At 42.4% G+C, this 20,452-nt stretch overlaps 1 protein-coding gene and 1 long non-coding RNA gene across 5 annotated transcripts in view; one reads left to right on the forward strand and one right to left on the reverse strand.

Moving 5' to 3' along the window:
- The first annotated feature begins 580 nt into the window (after nucleotides 1-580).
- The window catches only part of LOC102921683 (protein lifeguard 2), a 43,351-nt gene continuing 23,479 nt past the window's right edge, over nucleotides 581-20,452 (forward strand). Inside the window, exons 1-3 of one of the 4 annotated variants that reach the window (XM_076566241.1) lie at nucleotides 581-1,463; nucleotides 8,462-8,587; nucleotides 12,685-12,959. In XM_076566241.1, coding sequence (XP_076422356.1) covers nucleotides 8,586-8,587; nucleotides 12,685-12,959 — 277 coding nt within the window. In that variant the 5' untranslated portion in view covers nucleotides 581-1,463; nucleotides 8,462-8,585. Of the gene's footprint in view, nucleotides 1,464-5,842; nucleotides 7,580-8,178; nucleotides 8,332-8,461; nucleotides 8,588-12,684; nucleotides 12,960-20,452 lie in introns of those variants that run through there. The other 3 variants (XM_076566240.1, XM_042272763.2, XM_076566239.1) reach the window with 3 other exon arrangements.
- Nucleotides 3,260-8,730, reverse strand: LOC121827850 (uncharacterized). Its single transcript, XR_013049705.1, has 2 exons — nucleotides 7,833-8,730; nucleotides 3,260-5,876 (listed from the first exon to the last, which is right to left on the reverse strand). It is a non-coding gene; the product is annotated as an uncharacterized LOC121827850 (long non-coding RNA).

Raw genomic sequence — 20,452 nt, forward strand, 5'->3', positions numbered from 1 at the left:
GCGGGGCGGGGCTCCGGGGCGGGGCGGGGCTCCCGGGGCGGGGCTCCGGCGGGGACGGGGCTCCGGGGCGGGGCGGGGCTCCGGCGGGGGCGGGGCTCCGGGGCGGGGCTGGCAGGGCTGGCGGGGCGGGGCGGGGCTCCCGGGGCGAGGAGGGGCTGGCGGAGCTCCCGGGGCGGGGCTCCCGGGGCGGGGCTCCCGGGGCGGAGAGCGGGGCTCCGGGGATGGGCGGGGCTCGCGGGGCGGGGCGGGGCTCCGGGGCGGAGCGGGGTCTGGGAAGCCGGTGGAGCCCACCCGCCAGAAGTGGCGCTGCCTGTCACTCACTCTTGTAAGTGCTACATCTGGTGGGGGAAATGTAAGATTCCCCGTTAAAGGTGAATTTCAAATGAACAACAACTAACTTTTTAGTGAGAGTAACCCATATACTAATTGTGATCCGAGATTCACATTTACCCGTGTATCCTGTGCTTTTCTTCGCTAAATTAAGCTGTCTTAATCAGGAGCCTTTTACACTCTTAGAATTTTTTTTTTTTTTTTTTTTTTTTTTTTTTACTTTGGAGGCTAGGGAAGTGACTGGATAGGCAGATTTCTGGAGCAAGCTTGTGGGCCTGAGTTTGATCCCCAGTACCCACGGAAAAAAGCTAGGTGTGTTAGGGCTGGAGAAAAGGCTAAGACTAGAGCCGGTCAGTATTAGCACCTACTCGATCTGTGAAACTTAACATGATCACTTCACGTACTTAACTTTTGAATACAGTGCTCTCGAACCCCCAAAAGAATTGAGGGTCTAAGAAATTCCCGTATTAAGAACATTCAAACAGGAAGGGGCAGAAATACCGACTTGGATTCGTGAGATTAACTTGTGAGTGACTTATTTTTCTTGGGCCAATGTAGTACTGCTGTTCACTGAATATTGTATGTGAGGGGTCTGTGAGTTGGTAGGTCATTTGGATTAGAAATTAGCAATGTCAGAAGTACTATCAATTTTTCTCATAAGTTACAATAGTATAACTAAAAATTATTACAGCTTTGTATGACACAGTCGGGTCCAGAGCTGGGACATTTGTATCTTCTATGGCTTAGCATAGGCTTTACGTACTTATTTGCATAATGAACAAGCAACATATCACACCTTCCTAACATTTAAAATAATGTACACTAGCATAAATGTTTCCAAGACCATTACTGGAGATAGCATTGAATACAGCTTTAATTAGGAGTAATTGCTGTAATAATTTTTTTTTCTGTGAGCTTTGGTTTGAGGAACTGGACACATAAATCTGGATTTGAATCATTGCAAAACTAGCAATTCTCTGGGAGAGTCGTTAGCAAAACCAGATATAATATGCCCTTCAGCTGGAAAAGAGACTTTGAGAGAATAAGCCTGAACATGGCTATGATTGTGGAAGTCTAAAGTTCCCTGGGAAAGGAGCCCAAAGAAAGAGGGAAGTCATCAGTACTGGTTTCAGGTAAATAAAGTTTTTATTGAGTTGACCAACTGCATTTTTGGTGGTGTTTTGTTGTTTTGTGTGTGGTGTATGTATACAGTTCATATGTGTATGACCACATACGTGTGCGTATATGATCACGTGTGGAGGCTAGAGGTTGACATGGTGGGGGGGGGGGGCTTTCTCAGTTACTTTCCACCTTTTTACTTGTTTGACAGTCTTTCCCAGAACTTGGGGCTCACCATTTAGCCTAGACTGGCGTAACCAGCAAGCCCCAGGAACCCTCCCGTCCAAGTTACTCCAGGTCCTAGTCACCATGTCTGGCCTTTTACGTGGACGCTGGGAGTTCAGATTCAAGCCCTCAAGCTTTCATGGCAAGCACTTTCCTGACTGAGTCATTTCCCCGGCCTGTTTTTCGGGGGAGGGGGGGTTGGGGATAGGGTGGGGGACAAGATCTCACTCTATCCTGGGCTGTCCAGACTGGCCTCACGCTTGCAGAGATTCCATCACAGCCTCCTAAGTACTGAGATCACAGGTGTGGGCCACCTCATCTAACACAATGTGTCATTGCGGCTTTGACTTTAAAAGGGGACATGCTTTCGTGTGTTTTCTCAGAAACTAGTGATAAGACTGCAGATACCAACACGATTTGGAAACCCGAGGTTTATGCTAAGCATTGAGAGATGACTCCAGTGTGGAATTTTAGAAAGTCCTTGGAGTAAATGGTACAGTGGTTCTAATAGTAGATAAAAGGGTGATGCTCTGCAGAGGACATAGAGGGTCTGTGGCCTGCCAACAGATTGCCCAGGGGCTCAGCAGGAGGTTGGAGTTTTAATTCTGTGGTTTATTTCCCACTACTCACACCTGACTTTATAGACAGTCATTTCTTTTGTTTTTCTATTTATTCTTCTCTCACACAATACATCCCGACTATAGCCTCCTCTTCCTCCCCTGCTCCCAATTCCTGTCTTACCTCCCCTCTCCCCAAGATCCACTGCTCCTCCATTCTCCTTCAGAAAAGACCAGGCCTCCCAGAGATATCAAATGAACAAAGCATAACAAGTTACAATAAGACTAGGCATAAACCCTCATATCAAGGCTGGGCAAGGCAACCCAGTAGGAGGAAAAGGGTCCCAAGAGCAGGCAAAAGAGTCAGAGACACCCCCATTCCCACTGTTAGGAGTCCTACAGAAATCCCAAGCTAAAGAACCACAACAAATATGTAAAACCCATGCAGGTTCCGTGAATGCAAGAAGGAAATCCAGTTAACATGACTGGATTTTGGTCAGCATTGGCTCAAATTTCTAGAGTCTGACCTTGGGCGGTTTATTTTAGCCATATTTAAGCACAGCACAATTTTAGGAAAACCTCTCTCCCCCCTCCCCCGCCTCCTTCCCTCTTAGTTCAGTTAGTGCTGTTCATATGTGCAAGGGTGTATAAGCATCCTACCAATGAGTATACCTCCAAAGAAAAATGTCCTCCTTTCTCAGCAGCTGTCAACTGCCAATAGTTCCTCAGCTAGGAGTGGGCTCATGGACCCCACTCCTGTCTGTGCTGGAATGTTGACTGGCTTGATCTTGTGCAGGTAACCATAGCTCCTGTGAGTTCATGACTGTAACAACCATGTCATGGGCAGGAGATCACATTTCACAGCCCTCTTTCTCATCCTTTGGCCTTCATATTCTTTCTGCCTTCTCTTTTTTGTGTTCTCTAAGCCTTAGTCTGGAGGATTTTATATATAGATATAGATATATAGATATAGATAGATATAGCTATATAGTTATAGATATATAGATATATAATAAAACATATATATGTATATATAAACATTGTCACTTATTTTCAGCAGGTTAACTAGTCATGAGTCTCTGCATTGACTGCTGCCCTCTGCAAACAGAAGCTTCTCTGACCAAGGTTGAGAACATCACAAACCTATGTGTGTACACATAAATATTTATAAGGCAGTTTGACAACATGACTTTAAGCAAAATAACAATAGTAGGTCTCCTTTGATGGTCTTGCATACGGCTCTTGGTATTTAGACTGTAACAATTATTCACCATTCACAATTGGTGTCAACACAGCTGGTCATGGAAGTGGACTTTTTTTTTTTAAATACCTTTTCTATTGTTTCACATTTTTTCTTTGTCAACACACACATGCATTGTTTTCCTTTGGAAACAATGGAAAGAGTTGTTGGGGAGATAGTCCAGTCAGTACAGTGCTGGCTGCACCCACAGGGGACGGGAAGTTGGACGGTATGGTGCATGCTTGTAATCCCAGTGCAGTGCAGTGGCCATGGGAACATCCCTGGGGCTCACTGACCAGCCAGCCTGGCCACTTCAGTGAGCCCCAGACCCCACAGGGAGACCCTGTCTCACCAATAAGGGGAGCAGCTCCTGAGGAATGAAACCAGAAGTTAACCTCTGGTCCCCAAATGTGAGTGTACACTTATGAACACACACACACACACACACACACACACAATGCATGCTTGTGCATTTGTACCCATAACACAAACATGCACCACATACATACAAGCATGCATACATATCTTCACATGTGCACATACACACCAATAAAAGAAAAGTGAAAGTATCAAATGAAAAAAATATTTTTCACCCTCAAATCTTCTCCCACCAGGAGGCAGGGTTCACCATGGACAACGTCTCATTCAGGAGTTGGCAGTGGTACCTCCTTCCTGAGCTGTTCCTTTATAGTGAGTGGTAAGTTTCTTTGCATGCTGATAGGCCTCTCCACCGATGCAGTAATACAAATCAGACCAAATTAGGAAAAGGCCTGGTTTAATGGGTAAAGCGTTCCTGGGTGACTCCTGGCTCCACAGAGAGGAGATGGGGATGAGAGACCAGAAGAACCACGTGTCTGTTTTCTGGGGTGCAGCTTATATACCCTGTGGGAGTGGTCTTGAGCCTCTCTGGGGGAGGAGCTGTGTTTGGAGGGCTTTGAAGGGCCGGGTTGGGGGAAGTTGAGGTGGATTTTCCACCAGAACATTCCAGACTCTTTGGGTATAGGGATGCCAGGGTGCCAGGGGTTGAGGTGGAGCTCCCACCCAAACAGTGAGGATGCTATTGCCCAGCTTAATACCATCAGTGACTGCGTGGCACACAGAGCTAACTCAACAAGTAGCTTCCTCACGCAGCAGCAACTCCTCTGCAGATACCTTAGAGCAGTGGTTCTCTACCTGTGGGTTGTGACCTTTGGAGATCCAGTGAACTTTTCACAGGGGTCACCTAAGACCATTGGAAAACACAGATATTTACATTACAATTCATAGCAATGCAAAATGACAGTTAGGAAGTAGCAACAAAAATAATTTTATGGTTGGGGTCACCACAACATGAGGAACTGTGTTAAAGGGTCTCGGCATTAGGAAGGCTGGGAACCACTGCCTCGGAGTATAGCAGCATTGGCTGCAAGGACCAACAGAAATCAGTAAGCAAAGAAGATGTGGGGGATCAACTCAAGAGCCGAGAGAAGGAAGCAACACCCTATGAAGGCTCTCACTAGTCTTCTCCTCCCTCAGGGGGACTTCAGGAAGACTGTGAGCCACAGGGGGCCAAGGCTCCTTGAGGTGTCTGGGGGAGGTATCTCAGACAAACACATGTCTTAATCCATTTGTGCTGCTGTAACAAATTACTGGAGACATTGTTTATGAGGAACAGACATTTTTCACAGCTCTGATTGCTGAGTCCCATTCCCCAGGATTTCATCCTCCTTGACTATTCTTGTCTAAACGGTCCACCTTTTAAAAATGTTATTTTTTTTTCTTTAAATATATTTTTAATTAAAATACAGTTATATCACTTCTCCCTTCCATTTCTTCCCTCCAACCCCTCCCAAGTACCCTCCTGACTCCATCCCAGATTGATGGCCTCTTCTTTGATTGTTACATATAAATTGCATATGTAACAATGAATTATGCATACATATATGCACAAACATATAAATTCAGCCTGCTGAGTCTGCTTCTGTTGTTTTTGTCTGTACAATTTCAGGGCTGACCAGTTTGTATTTGATAAACAATTGGGGGGCTCATCCCTGAAAAGTCTAATTTTCTCTCTCTCTCTCTCTCTCTCTCTCTCTCTCTCTCTCTCTCTCTCTCAGTAGTCACTAGTAACTATAGATATTTGTCAGGGGGTTGGACTCCATGAGATTTCCCCCTTTTCACATTAACATGGCTATTGATATTGCTATTGTTTAGGTCTTGCTTATGCAGTCATTTCTAGGAGACACAGTCTCACATCAGACTTCCTGGCCCTCTGGCTCTTACAATCTTTCCCCTCTTCCATGTTGTTTCATGAGCCTTTGGTGCAGGATTTTTGTGTTGTAGATGTTTCCAATGGGATTGATCCCTCCACGATCGTTGATCTCTGCAATGTATTTAGTTGTGGTTTTCTGTAATGTCTCTAGTTCCTGTAAAGAGAAGCTTCTTTGATGAGGGGTGATTACACTTACTTGTGGCTATAAAGATCTTTTATAATGTAGTTAGAAATTATGCTGATCTGGTCAAGTGGCAGTACTAGGACCTCATTTAAGATCCATGACTTCACTAGGCCTGGGTGGCTGACTAGGTCTCTAGTACCAAGAGAGATTTCTCTTCTGTTGAGTGTCTTAAGTCCAATTAGACAGCTGTTGGTTCCACCAAAATGTGAATGCCACTATTGCACATTTAGTGACACTTTGGCATTCTGATCATTGTTGAGGTTTGTAGGCATTACAACTGGATAGGATTATTGAATGCATCCATCTCTCAGTTGCTTGCATAATACGTTCTATTATACTGGCAATTAAGTTTCAACATATAAATTGGGGAAATATTTAAACCATAGCACACAATGAGAGATACTCAGTCTGGAGTAAGCAGAAGTTCAACTAGACCATACAGACAATTAGTACATATGAGATGTGTAAGAAAATTTTGGTGATGCTGTGTGTACATAAACTGTTAAAACAGAAGTAAATGCTTCTCAAGGCCTTAAAATTTCACACTAACAGGAAAAAAACTAAGCCAACTTCCTTAGGTGGCTATTAGTTTCAGTGTGTGGTATCATTTGCAGGATTTTACATTTTACATGATTTATGTGTTGCATAGGTCACTAGTTAAAACTCTCAAGATGAAAAAATAGAGCAGATGTATGTATAAAACACATCACAGGACAGAGTCTACCAGGTTGATCTCAGTCCTCAGGGGAGGCTTTGCCCTGGAGGAGGGGGGAATAGGGGGTGGGCTGGGGGGAAGGGGGGGTGGGAGGAGGAGAACAGGGGAACCCGTGGCTGATATGTAGAACTGAATGGTATTGTAAAATAAAATAAAAGGAAAAAAAAACACATCACAGGCTGGTTTTAAAAAGATGATCACGTTTTGTTCCCTGATGATTATAGGCCGCAGCAGATCCACAGGCCATGTGCATCCTCGCCCTTTATGTTAAAGGGGTGGGACTCTGCAATTAAATTTCTAGTTGGTTTACTCACCTGCCAAATGCAAAGTAACTGAGGCCATAAATCACACAGTTGATGTTCTTAAATGACTAGTACATGTAAGAATGCAAACCACGGCTACATGTAAGAAAATACCTGTGTAGACTATGAGGTTGATGAGAAGAGAAAGGATTTTGATCAAACTGTAGTTAATTCATTAGTTATAATCCTGACATGTAAACAAATAAATCATATTAACTGCATTCTGGAGGGAAAAAGATATAATTAACTGGGGTTGACTGTTTACACCAACACACCAGAGAGAATGGGGACTGCACAGAGGTAATGGGCAGGATCTGTGAGACTGTGAGGTTCCAAAGAAGACAACAGAGGCACGTATTCTCACTGACATTTCTTTGTGGCCAGGGTTGGGGAGGGGTGGTCAGCCTATGTCCCCTGCTGTAGGCAGGCCTTCTGGACTTCCTGTGCTGTGACCTGAGCACCAGACAACGCTGTGTAACATTCTTGCTTCCCAGTTCTCATTGCCCGCGTTGTACTTCCTCCCAATCCTCATATCTAACACCATCTTTCTTATATTTTTGGTTGTGAGCCTCGCCTTAAACAGCTGAGCCATCTTTCCAGCCCCTAACACCATCTTTCTAAGAAGCAGCCAACATGTCATCTCCACCTCCATGATTGTAAGTGGCTGTTCTTTCTTACAACTTTTCCCTCTTTCTCCCTTACAAGTACACCGTGCACACTGTCTCCCTATACACAGGAAAGGGATATATCTTTTCTGTATTTCTTTCCCTTCCTCACTCTCTGTACACAGTAAACAGACACTAAGTTTAGTGAATGAGTTAGTAAAGAAAACAAAACAAAACAAAACAAAAAACTCCAGAGAGGACAAGTTTCCCCTCCTCCCCTACAAATCCTAGAGAAGCTGCTCACCTGATCACATGTCTTCTCTCACCAAACAGCCTGATCTAGGGCTTCCCATTGATCTGTGACCTGTAGGTAACAACCTCTCATCATGGGGGAGGGACAGAAAGTCATCATGGTCTACCAGAAGGACCAGTTCATACTTCGCTGGAAATGAGCCTTACTCATCTGAAATAATGGTGCAGGACCCCTGGAGTTTTGTGAGCATCTTCCTCTTGCTGAGAGGAAAGTGATGGACAGCTTCCTCATGGATGGAGCCTCTTGCTCCATGACATGGAGTTGGCTTGAATACCGGAGTGTAGGTCTCGTTGAGACCCAACAGAGTGCATCGGCTAGCATGGGGATAGATAGAGTGGGCTTGACTTCCTGATGGGAAGGTTCCACCCACCCCAAGCTCCAACTGCCACTCTCTTAACTGTCACCCAGAGCCTTGCTTCTCAGTCTTCCCACCGCCTGCCTGTTCGGATGGCTGCTGCCTCAGGAGTCAGGAGAGCTTTGTGAGGACCCGGTGAAAACCTCATTTGTGTTTCAGGGACCAAGCAAACAGAGTTCCTTGAGGAAAACTCAGTGCTTTGGGGTTTGGGTTGCTCTTGTCTTTGAGGGCTTTGAAAAATCTTGCTGTCTCTCTTGATTTTTAGGACACTATAGACACCAGCTTGGTTATTTGAGCATCTTTCAGTGACCTTCAGCTTTACATGAAGATTGCTTTCTCAGAGGAGCTCCAGACTATCATAGAGGGAAATATTTCTTTTTGTCTTCAAAATGTAAATATATTATTATTGTTATTATTATTTGGAATAAATGGCCACTGTAAAATCTCATTCAAGTCAAGTACATTCCCAGCTCAGTTGTATCAGAATAATGATCAGTCCTATTTGTATTATGTCTTTCCAGAGAGGCGGTAAAATAGTTATTCAATCTTCCTAAATACTATTCTCAAATTTTGCTTTCTAAATTCAAAACTGTATCATAGTGAACTTCACATTGGTGCATGTATATGCATATATTTTTGTGTGTGTATCAAAATTAATTTAACTGCTTCCCTGCTGGTGGATAACGGGCTGTTGGAAACTTTTGCCAGTTGTAATGAATGATATACTGAATCCTCTTTAACATGCACCTTTGCCTTCATGTTTATGGAATAAATTACTCCAACTGTAACTGTTGGGTCTAAAGCGCTACACATTTGGAATTCTGGTAGATATCACTAAATTTTCTCAAAACTGAAAACTTTATATTGCTATGAGGTGCTGTCCCTCAAGTCTGATAATCTACTATACATAGTTGACTTAATGCTTAGGACCCATGATCATTTTAGAGTAATAAAAATACTTTAATTTTACTTAAAATTAAGAAAAACTTATGAACATAATAATGGATAACATAATAAATCCATACTGGTTTATATCAATATTTCTAGCAATAACAAGAAAAAGATCATTTTAAATAAGAATAAATTTAAGTTTATAATTATTTATATTAAATATATTTACAGTTTTGTGGAAGAGGGAGCTCAGTAGAAGAAACGTGTAGGTTCTTGAGAGTCATAATGTGCCTCTGGATTATTTATTTCTTTATAGCCTTATGACCATGAGAATCATCTTTTTAATCTTTGAATGTTTTTTATGTAAAAAAAGACATTTCACTATTGCCTTTATTTGCAGTTCTTTGGTTGTTTTGTGAGGTGTTATCTCCTAGGGTAACTGGCTATTTAGATTTTTTTATGAATTGGTTGTTTGTTTTCATTTCTCATCTTCATTGAGTTGCCAATATTTCCCTTTCTGCAGTATAATGAACATTGAAAGTATTTACCATTTTTCATATCAGAATTGTTGGATTTTTTTGTAGTCACATTGAAAGTGTTCTGTACCTCCAGTCTGCCAAGCAATTCTTTTTTATGGTATTATTCTTATAAATGCTTATCTAAATAGTCCTTGTATTTGCTAATAGAGCATCTATTTTCAGTTCACCTGTTTACTAGTTACTTTTCTATTTCTGTGACAAAATACCATAACCAAAGCAACTTACAAAAGAAAGAGTTCAGTTTGGATTATGGTTTCAGAGGGTTAGAGTCCATGGTAGTGGAGCAAAGGCATGGTGATCTGCAGCTGGAGCAGCAGCTGAGAGCTCAATCCTGATCCACAGTAGGAGTCAGAGAGAGAACACAGGGAATGGCAAGAGTCTTTTGAAGCCTCAAAGCCCACTCACAGTGACACACTTCCCTTACAGTCCACAACTCTTAATCCTCCCCAAACAGTTCCACCACCGAGGGATCAAGTATTCAAACATATGAGCCTATGAGGTAGGGGGCATCCTCATTCAAACTGCCACAACCTACAACTCATCTTTGAGTGACACATAAAATAACTATTAAACTATTTTTCCAAGTGCATAACTAATTATTCCAACATCAGAGGGCATAATTTGAAGTTTCATGTTTATCAACTATTAAAATCTCATATATACATTAATCTATCCCTTGAATCTCTTCCATCTCATTGATCCATTTATTTATTGCTATGCTGACACTATAGTTTTAATTATATAGCTTTATATCATATGTATCTGATATGTATATATGTATATATACATTTTGATTTCTGCTAAAGTAAATCACTACTGCATCTCTTATAGTCCTCTTTCAAATTTGCTCTTGGTTTTTCTCATATATTTACACTGATGAACTTTACTGTTACTAGAAAATCCTACTGAATCTTGTAAACTTTAGAGATTAATTGGAGGAAAAAGGACATCTTTATTAAATGGCATCTGCTTCTCCAGGAACCTGGCAGTTTTTTGGACTTCCTGTTTACACCATTCTAGCTTGGCCTTCTTAGTCTGCTTTTCTTGCTCTGTCATGTCCTTTGTGACACAGGATGCAGGCAGCAGTAGAGGGGACTTGCTTGAACTCTTCCAATTTAGCTGGATGTGGTAGCACATGCCTTTAATCCTAGCACTTGGGAAGCAGAGGCAAGTGCATCTCTGAGTTCAGTGCCAGCCTGGACTACAGAGTGAGTTCCAGGATGGCCAGGGCTACACAAAGAAACCTTGCCTCAAAAAATAGCAGTTGCAGCAGCAGCCACAACAACAACAACAACAACAAAACGAAACAAAAAAAAAATGAGAGAAAGGAAGAAAAGAATCTTCACGCGTGCCATGAGATTAATGAGAGAGTCTGCCTTTGCCTTGGCTCACCATCTCGTGGGTTCCTGAGACTTGGCATTTTGGTTGCCCAGCACAGCGGCCGCGCCAACTTCCTCAGCCACCGTTTCCAGTCTCTGCTTTCATAATGGTTTCCTCTGCTCCTTCTCTACACTGTAGGTAGAGGTGTCTTTGGATCGCCAGCTCCCTTGCTGTAAACCTCAGTGATTGCCGACTGCATTAGTTTTCTCTTACAGCAAATACAACTTTGTGCAGACTTAGTGCCACAAACATAGCAAACACGCGATCTCACAGTTCTGCGGTCAGAAGTTCCATATCAGGATCATTGGATTAAAACCACGGTGCCAACATGGCTGAGTTCTTTTCTGGAGACTTCGTGAGGAAAAGTCTCCTGTCTTTTCCAGATTCTACAGGCCACCTACACTCTTTGCTCCAAGCTGCTTCTGGAATCATCTCCACATCATCTGTATCATTTTGACTTTCATTTACCTTTCTCAGTCTGTGCTTTCTGTCTTCCTCTCTTCTAAGTATGATCATAAAACAAACAACTTAAATAAACGTTGGGATTTGATTGAACCTGGAACCATCTTATCTCAGTGTCCTTGTGTGCATCTGCAGTATTTCTTTTAACAAGCTAACATTTCCAGGGTCCCTGGAGAGGGATGTAGAATCATTGGGGCCTATAATTCTTCCTAACGTTATTGATGTCATTGAGAAACCAATGCCAGTGTTAAATTATTCTACCTTCAAGTGACAAAATCCCACAACACCATAGTTTAGTCTCAGTACACTACCAACTTCCCTATTCTGGAATACGAACATCTTCAATTTCTGGGACCTGTCTTCCATGCTTCCTTTGGTCCTGGTCCAGGCTGACTGCTCTATCTGGGAGAACCTTTCTCTACTTCTTTATTTCACCAAGTCCTGTAATCCTCCCAGCCTTTCCATAGGCTCCACTTTCCCTGGGAGTCTCTGAAAATCTGATCTACTCCCAGTCCTTTCCTCTGGATACCATGTAGTATCTCACACCCTCCCATGTTCCCGACTTGCTTATATTGCCTTAATATCCTTGTTCATCTGAATATCTTCTTTCCCCCAGTGTGAGCCAATTGAAGACAGAAGCAATGATAGAATCTCCACATGCCCCTTTAACTCCTTACTGAATGAATTAAAACATTGATTCTGTAATAGAAGGCAAATTCTTTTTCTCTACAACAGTGGTTCTCAATCTTCCTAATGCTTCGACCCTTTAATACAGGTCCTTGTGTTATCATGACTCCCAGTCATAAAATTATTTTCATTGTTATTTCATAACTGTAATTTTGATACTGTTACAAATTATAATGTAAATGTTTTTTGGAGATAGAGTTTTTTTTCCCCCCAGAGCTGAGGACCGAACCCAGGGCCTTACACTTGCTAGGCAAGTGCTCTACCACTGAGCTAAATCCCCAACCCCTGGAGATAGAGGTTTGTTGAGAGGTGGTGACCCACATGTTGAGAACCGCTGTTCAACAGGATCCATGTTACAAGTATTTGCTCATTCATTTAAGAAATATTTATTATTCATTAATGTGAAATGCATGAATCCACAGTCATTAGGAATATAGGAAAATAGGAAATGATCACTTGAAAGTAATAAGAATAGTAAGGAAATGGGGGTGTGGTCATGAGGACATGAATGACAGGTCTTCTCTTCCAGGAAAATAGACTTGGAGGTCAGTGAGCCAATCAACTTTAGTTCCGGAGATCATCAACACCTGGTTCAGAAAGCAGCAATTAAAAGTGGCCACTCTAAAGGCGATCAGCCCTTCACATATTCATCCAGAAACACACCACAAGAAGCCATAAAATACCCACGTTCCAAGCAAAGAGATGCGGCAAATACCTATGCAGTACAAATTTCAGATGATGTTATCTCAGAGGAGACCATCACAGGTCCGCCCGGTCCCTTCCAAGACATGTCTGTCCGTAAAGGTAAGAGTAGAGTACTTGAGCTTGGAAAGGAGCAATGTTTTCTTAAAATAGCTCCATGGTATATACTGCCAGAAAGAATGGATTCTTTTTTATTTAGCTCTTCTGCCCTTTCTTACTATGAAATGTGTCAAAGGCTGTTGTAATAGACTGCCATGATGTTATCCAGGAGACTCAGAGATCCATAATAAACATATGACAAACAAAATACAGATTTTTTTAGGAAGTGTGAGTTAACTATTGATTATTAAATGTTTTGCCTACATACAACATGATCGCATAATATTGGCTTAAGTCTTTAAACATTAATTCAATATCCTATATATTTATTCTGGAATAAACCAGGAATAGATTCATTGAGGAATGACAGAAATTTTTTAAATTGTGACATAAATAAATGAGAACTTTTTTCTCATGAAATATGATGTTGAAGGGTAGGTAGCTAAGGCCAGTGCCATGGTTCCCCACGTCCCCAAGCCTTTTTGGGACCTGGATAGCTTGCAGGTGGACTCTGAACTTTGACTCCCAGTGATGCCTCTCCATGCATGGTCGTGTCCCCCCCCCCCCCCCCCCCCGCCATAGCCTGGAAAGAGGCCTTTGGGAGCTCTAGCCTTTCAAGGTGGAAAGGGAGAGGACCAAAGAAAGACCAAGGGCCAAGGGATGACAAAGTTTCTGGCAGCTGCAAGAAGTCCTTTCATGAGAGGAGTCCCAAGACCTCTCTAAACTGGACCTTTCTAGAGGCTTCCCCAGAACCACATCCCTGCAAGAACTTTCATCCACCTATAGTTGATCCTTTCTGAAGCACATGACAGCTCTGTCTGTATTTTCCTTGTTGGGCTGATTATATTTCACAAGATCTGGATTGGAGCATAAGAAGCCAGGGCAGATGTATGTCTAACCAGTCAACTGCCTAGATGCCAAGACCTTCACAGTGCCACGTAAGGGCAGGAGTTCTGCAATTAGTCTTTACAGCTCTCTGAATGAAGATGTTACAGTGTCCTGTTGGAGATGTGGAAGCCATATTTAAAGAGGTAGAACTGAAATATATATATGTACAAGCCCCCTCGCCAAAGTTAATGATTTCCAGCAGTGTCTTCTGGAGACAGGTGAGCCTTTCTCTGCTTTCACAGGTTCCACAGTCTGTCAGATGAAAGTGTCATGGAGGGGAGAAAATTATCAGGGTAGTGAGGGAAGAGTTATGGAAGGAAGTCCTGTAATTCTTGAAGGCATCTCTATGAAAATACAATTCAAAATTCACTAAGTTCACCCATGTTAAGTGTACCACGTTTTCAGTACTTTTACAGATTTGCAGCCAGCACCATAATCAATTTGGGATCATATTCAGTTCACTTCCAAATGAAATCCATCAGGAGTTCTTCTCACCTTCCTCGGCCTTGCCAGGGGAATCTACTCTGTAACCCCATGGATCTGCCTACTAAGGCCATTCATACAAGCAGGAGTACAAAGCATATGCTCTTTTGGAAATCTCTTCCTTCATGAAGCATAAGGTTTTAAAGTTCACCCACTTAGGAGCATTAGTTCTTATTCATTTTATGGCCATATAGTATTCTATTGCCCGATGATAACACACGATGTTGATGTGTTTGTTAAGGAGTTTGATTCCACTGGGAAAAACAACCACAGACTCAATCCAATTTAGGATTAATGAATTTATTATCACTGCGAGCAGGATGACAGCCTTACAGCCAAGATGAAGGCATGCCACCTGGAATGGGATAGAGGAAGGGTCCTTAAAGGTGGAGAGCACAATCATCTTGTTTTTCTGGAATGGGCAGCTACTCTGAAAGCTGTCTCACTCCCTCAGCTAGCAAGGAGCTCTTTCTCACTCCCTGGTTTGTAAAAGCCAGAGCAAGCAGTTAATTATCTCACAGTCATCTTACAATTCTGAGGAGGGGACAAGGAGTTAGAGTTGCCTGGAACTTATTTTTTAGAAACTTAGAATGGGTGCCCAGCACAAAGTGGAGCTTTCCTTGCCCGTCACGTCACGTATTTGTCAGGTGATAATTTGGCTGTTTTGCCTTCTGGTTATTGTGACTAGCGCTGCAACCGATATCCATGGAGAGCTGTAGCAGGTCTGAGCAGGGCAAACACGGTGTTGACAGGCCTTGCCCTTCCCACTTCCCTCTCCCTTGTGAACCATAGGTTACATCCCTAAAGCCAGCCACCAAGGTCTATCCCCTTATTTGGAAACTTTCTTATACCAGACTCATTCCTAAGGCTGATCACCAAGGTCCAACTATCAAAGCAATCAAAATCCCCTTCTGGCTAGCCTAATTAATATGCCATATCAAAATATGCCTCCACATCCTAGCCCATTCTAACACAGGCCTCCCCTTTTTTCCTCTTTAAAAAAAATTCACGCCTACAAGGTCATTTGCTGCAAGCCCCCCCCCTCCTCCCGCGTGATAAAGGATCTCTGTGAAAACAGGTGTTTGCGTGTGGTTCGTGCCTAATCCCGGTCCGGAGGGAGTACCCTGCTTGTGCAGGTCCCTTCAGTTCATATAAACATACATTTACACCTCTCTTAGAAGGAATGAGGGATTGTTGGGTGACGTCACAAGTATCCTTCACCCTTTGAGGAATGCAAAACTTTTCCAAAACAGCTGCACCAGTTTTCCTTTCAATCAATAATGTATGAAGTTTCCGGTTTCTCAACACCCTGCCAACACTGGTTTCTTTCTGACTGCAGACATCCTAGCGAGTGTGAAGCCGTATTATGTAAGAGTTTTCACTTGAGTTTTCCTTTTTCCTCTACTTTTATTGAAAATAGATTTTTTTTTTCTCACGTAATGTATCATGATTACGGTTTTCCCTCCTTCTGCTCCTCCAAGGTCCTTCCCTTCCCTCCAATCCGGATCCACCCGCTTTCTGTCTTTCATTAGAAAACAAACAGGCTTCTAAGGGATAATAATAAAATACAACAAAATAAAATATAATAAGGTAGAACAAAAACTATCATATCGGAGTTGGACAAGATAAACAGAAGGAAAAGAGCATAAGAGAAGGCACAAGAATCGAGACCCACTCGTTCACAAAGGAACCCCATCCAAACAGTAAACAGGAAGCTGTAATATATACGCAGAGGACCTGGTGCAGAAAGGCCGTCAGCACGCTGCCTCAGTCTCTGTGAGTTCCTAGGAGCTTTGCTTATGTTCATTTAGAGAGCCTTGTTTCCTTGATGTCCTCCATCCCCTCTGGCTCTTACACTCTTTCCTCCTCCCCTTCCAAGGGGTTCCCTGAGCCCTGAGAGGAGGAATTTGATAAAGACATTCCATTTAGGGCTGAGTGTTCCAAGCTCATTCACTCTGCATAATGTCTTGCTGGGGGTCTTTGTATTTATGTATCTTATGAACTGTAGGATGAAGCTTTTCTGATGATGGCTGAGCAAGACACTGATCTGAGTATAGCAGAATGTCATTAGGAATCATTTTATCGCTATTTTTTTTAGACCAGTAATATTTGGTTTTACCCTAGCGAGGTCCCTGGGCTATCTAGTCTCTGATTCTTGGTCATATGAGCAGTGTCAGGTGTGGGTTCCGTCTGGTGGGGGACGCCTTGGGTAAATCGGTGATTGATTGGTACCCCACAGGCCTTGTGCCACCACTGTACTAGCATATCTTGCAGAACAGCACTGAAGATCAGAGCGTTTGTGGCTGGCTTCGTGTTTCTGTGTCCCTTGTGGTAGCCTGCAGAGTGCCCTCCTGTACCAAGGACACTAGCAAGTAGGGGGGAGGCTCTGTGTAGGCACCAGCTCTGCTTCTCCATGCTCAGAGGTGAGTAGTGTTGTCTTCAGCAATGAGGCCTTGCTGTCAGTTTGTGGGGAGCAGCCTATAGTCTTGGCATCAGTCTTGATTGTTTGGGGGTTCCCTTGGGACCCCATTGATCAACAACTCAATTAGATGTAACCCAATTCAGGTACAAGAAGCTTCACTTGGTGATGAGATGGCAAACTGGGGCCCTGTCTCCACCATTATCTGGTGATTTCATTTAGATAACCTTCACATATGTTTATATTTTAGGAAGCTTCTACTATATTAGATTTTCATACTACCCCTCAAATGGCCCCTAATTTTACCTGTCTCTCCCTTCCTCATATTCCCTTCCTCATCCCTCTTTCGCCTCCCAACTTGAGCCTCCCATTCCAGCCACACCCCCATCCATCCATTACTATCTATTATACTTCCCTTTCCTGAGGATCTGTTTGGATTCTTCCACACACAGCCATGCAGTTTGACCAGCACCATTTGTGGAAGATACTGTCTTTATTCCAGTGTGTATTTCTGGCTTCTTTATCAAAAAACAGGTGTTCATGGGTGTGTGGATTTATGTCTGGGTCTTCGATTTCATTCCATTGATCAACGTTTCTGTATTTGTGTCAATATCATGCTGTTTTTATTACTGTAGCTCTGTAGTACAACTTGAAACTGGAAAGAGTGAGATCCCCCAATGAAAATAATAGAAAAATCCCTCTTTTATTATTTGGGATTGCTTTAGTTATCCTGTTCTCTCTCCCTCTCCCTCTCCCTCTCCCTCTCCCTCTCCCTCTCCCTCTCCCTCTCCCTCTCCCTCTCCCTCTCCCTCTCCCTCCCTTCCTCCCTCCCTGTCTGTCTGTGTTTCCATACGAAGCTGAAAAGTGTCCTGTTAAGATCTATGAAGAAATGTGTTGGAATTTTTATGGGGATTGAACCTGTAGATTGCTTTTGATAGGACGGCCATTTTTACTATGTTAAACCTACTGATCCATGAGCATGGGAGATCTTTCCATCTTTTGATACCTTCTTCAATGTCTTGAAGTTTTTTCATACAAGTCTTTCAATTGCTTATTTAGAGTTATTCCAAGATATTTTATATTATTTGAGGCTATTGTGAACGATGTTGTTTTCCTGATTACTTTTTTAGTCTGTTTGTCATTTGTTGACAGGTGGACTGATTTTCGTAAGTTAATTTTATATCCAGCTACTTTGCTAAAAGTGCTTATCAGCTGTAGGAGTTTCCCAGTGGAATTTTATGGTCACTTATTTATATTATCACATCATTTTCAAATAAAGATACTTCGACTTCTTCCTTTCCAATTTTTATCCCCTTGATCTCCTTCAGTAGCCTTTTTCCTCTAGCTAAGATTTCAAGTGCTCTGTTGAATAGTTATGGAGAGAGTGGACAGGCTTGTCTTGTTCTTGGTTTTAGTAGAACTGCTTTGAGTTTCTCTCCATTTAAGTTGATGTTATGGGACTGCTACAAATTGCCTTTATTATGTTGAGATGTGTCCCCATATCCCTAATCTCCCCAGAATTTTTATCATGGAGGGGTGTTGGATTTTGTCAAAGGCCTTTTCTGCATCTAATGAGATGATCATGTGGTTTTGTCTTTTGGTTTGTTTATATGGTGGGTTACATTTATTTATTTATGAATGTTGAACTATCCCTGCAACTCTGGGATGAAGCTTACTTGATCATGGTGGATGATTTTTTTTTGATATGTTCTTTGATTCTGTTTGCAAGTATTTTATTGAGATTTTTAGCAGCTATGTACATAAGGGAAATTGGTCTGAATTCTCTTTCTCTGTTGGGTTTTTAATGTGGTTTGGTATCAGGATAACTGTGGGATCATAAAATGAGATGGGCAGTGTTCCCTCTGTTTCTATTTTGTGGAATAATTTGAGGAGTATTGGTATTAATTCTTCTTTGAAAGTCTGATAGAATTTTTTGCTAACACCATCTGGCTCTGGGCATTTTTTCTTTTTGAGAGAGAGACTTTTAATGACTATATTTCACTAGGGATTATAGGTCTGTTTAAATTGTTTATCTGATCTTCCCCCCCACCCCCCGCCCCCACAGGGTTTCTCTGTGTAGTTTTGCGTCTTTCCTGGAACTCACTCTGTAGTCCAGGCTGGCCTCGAACTCACAGAGATCTGCCTGGCTCTGCCTCTCGAGTGCTGGGATTAAAGGCATGCGCCACCACTGCCCAGCTGTTTATCTGATCTTGATTTAACTCTGTTAAGTGATATCTATAGAGAAAATTATCTTTTTTTTTTTTAGATTTTTCCAATTTGGTGGAATATAGGTTTTTAAAATATGTCCTTATGATTTTCTAGATTTCTTTGGTGTGTCTGTTGTTATATGCACCTTTAAATTCTAATTTTGTTAATTTGGATACTCTCTTACTCTGCTAAGGTTAATTTGGATAAGGATTTGTCTTAGGGTTTCTGTTGCTGTGAAGAGACACCATGACCATGGCAACTCTTATAATGGAAAACATTTAATTAGGGCTGGCTTGCAGTTTCAGAGGTTTAGTCCGTCATCATCATGGTGGGACATGGTAGAGTACAGGCAGACATGGTGCTGGAAAAGGAGCTGAGAGCTCAGTGTCTTGATCTGCAAGCAGCAGCAGGGGTCTGTGTCCACTCTGGGAGTAGCTTGAGCACAGGAGACCTCAGAGCCCAGCCCACAGTGACACACTTCCTCCAACAAGGCCACATCTCCTAGCAGTGCCACTCCCGATGAGCTTATGGGGCCAGTTACATTCAAAATACCACAGGGTTTGTGAATCTTACTGATTTCTCAAAGAACAAACACTGTTTCATTGATTGTTTTTGTTTGTTTCTAGTTTATCGATTTCAGTCCTGAGTTTGATTATTTCTTGCCATCTACTCTTTTTGGATGTGATTTCTTCTTTTGGTTCTAGAGCTTTCAGGTGTGCTGTTAAGTAAATAGTATGAGGTCTCTACATTTTTTTTTTTTTTAATGCAGGCACTTAGAACTTGCCTCTTAGGCCAGCCTTCATTGTGTCCCAAAAGTTTAGGTATGTTGTTCATTTTCATTCAATTCTAGAAAGTCTTTAATTTCTTTCTTAATTTATGTCTTAGACCCATTTTTCTTTTCTTTCTTTCTCTCTCTTTCTTTCTTTCTCTCTTTCTTTCTCCCTTTCTTTCTCTCTCTCTCTCTCTCTCTCTCTCTCTCTCTCTCTCTCTCTCTCTTTCTTTCTTTCTTTTTTTTTGAAACAGGGTTTCTCTGTATTGTTTTGATACCTGTCCTGGATCTTGCTCTGTAGCCCAGGCTGGCCTCAAACTCACAGAGATCCGCCTGGCTCTGCCTCCTGAGTGCTGGGATTAAAGGCGTGCACGCACCCTACAACCTGGCTCAGACCCATTTTTCCTTCAGTAGTGAGCTGTTCGGCTTCCCTGAGTTTGTCAGCTTTCTGTTGTTGTTGATATGCAGCTTTAGTCAGCGGTGATCAGATAGGATGCAGGGTGTTACTTAAATTTTCTTGTATCTTTTGAGACTTGTTTGTATCCAAGTATGTGGTCAATTTTAGAGAACTTTTTGAGGTGCTGAGAAGAAGGTATATTCTCCTGTGGTTAGGTGGAATTTTCTGGCTATCTTAAGGCCTTTTTATTGTGCTTCAGCTGTGTTGGAATACTCAGGACCTGCTGTGATAGGGTTGCTGAGCTCCAGTGGAGACATATTGTCCTCCATGTT

Source organism: Peromyscus maniculatus, chromosome 3 (genome assembly GCF_049852395.1).
Source record: "Peromyscus maniculatus bairdii isolate BWxNUB_F1_BW_parent chromosome 3, HU_Pman_BW_mat_3.1, whole genome shotgun sequence".
Taxonomy (NCBI): domain Eukaryota; kingdom Metazoa; phylum Chordata; class Mammalia; order Rodentia; family Cricetidae; genus Peromyscus; species Peromyscus maniculatus.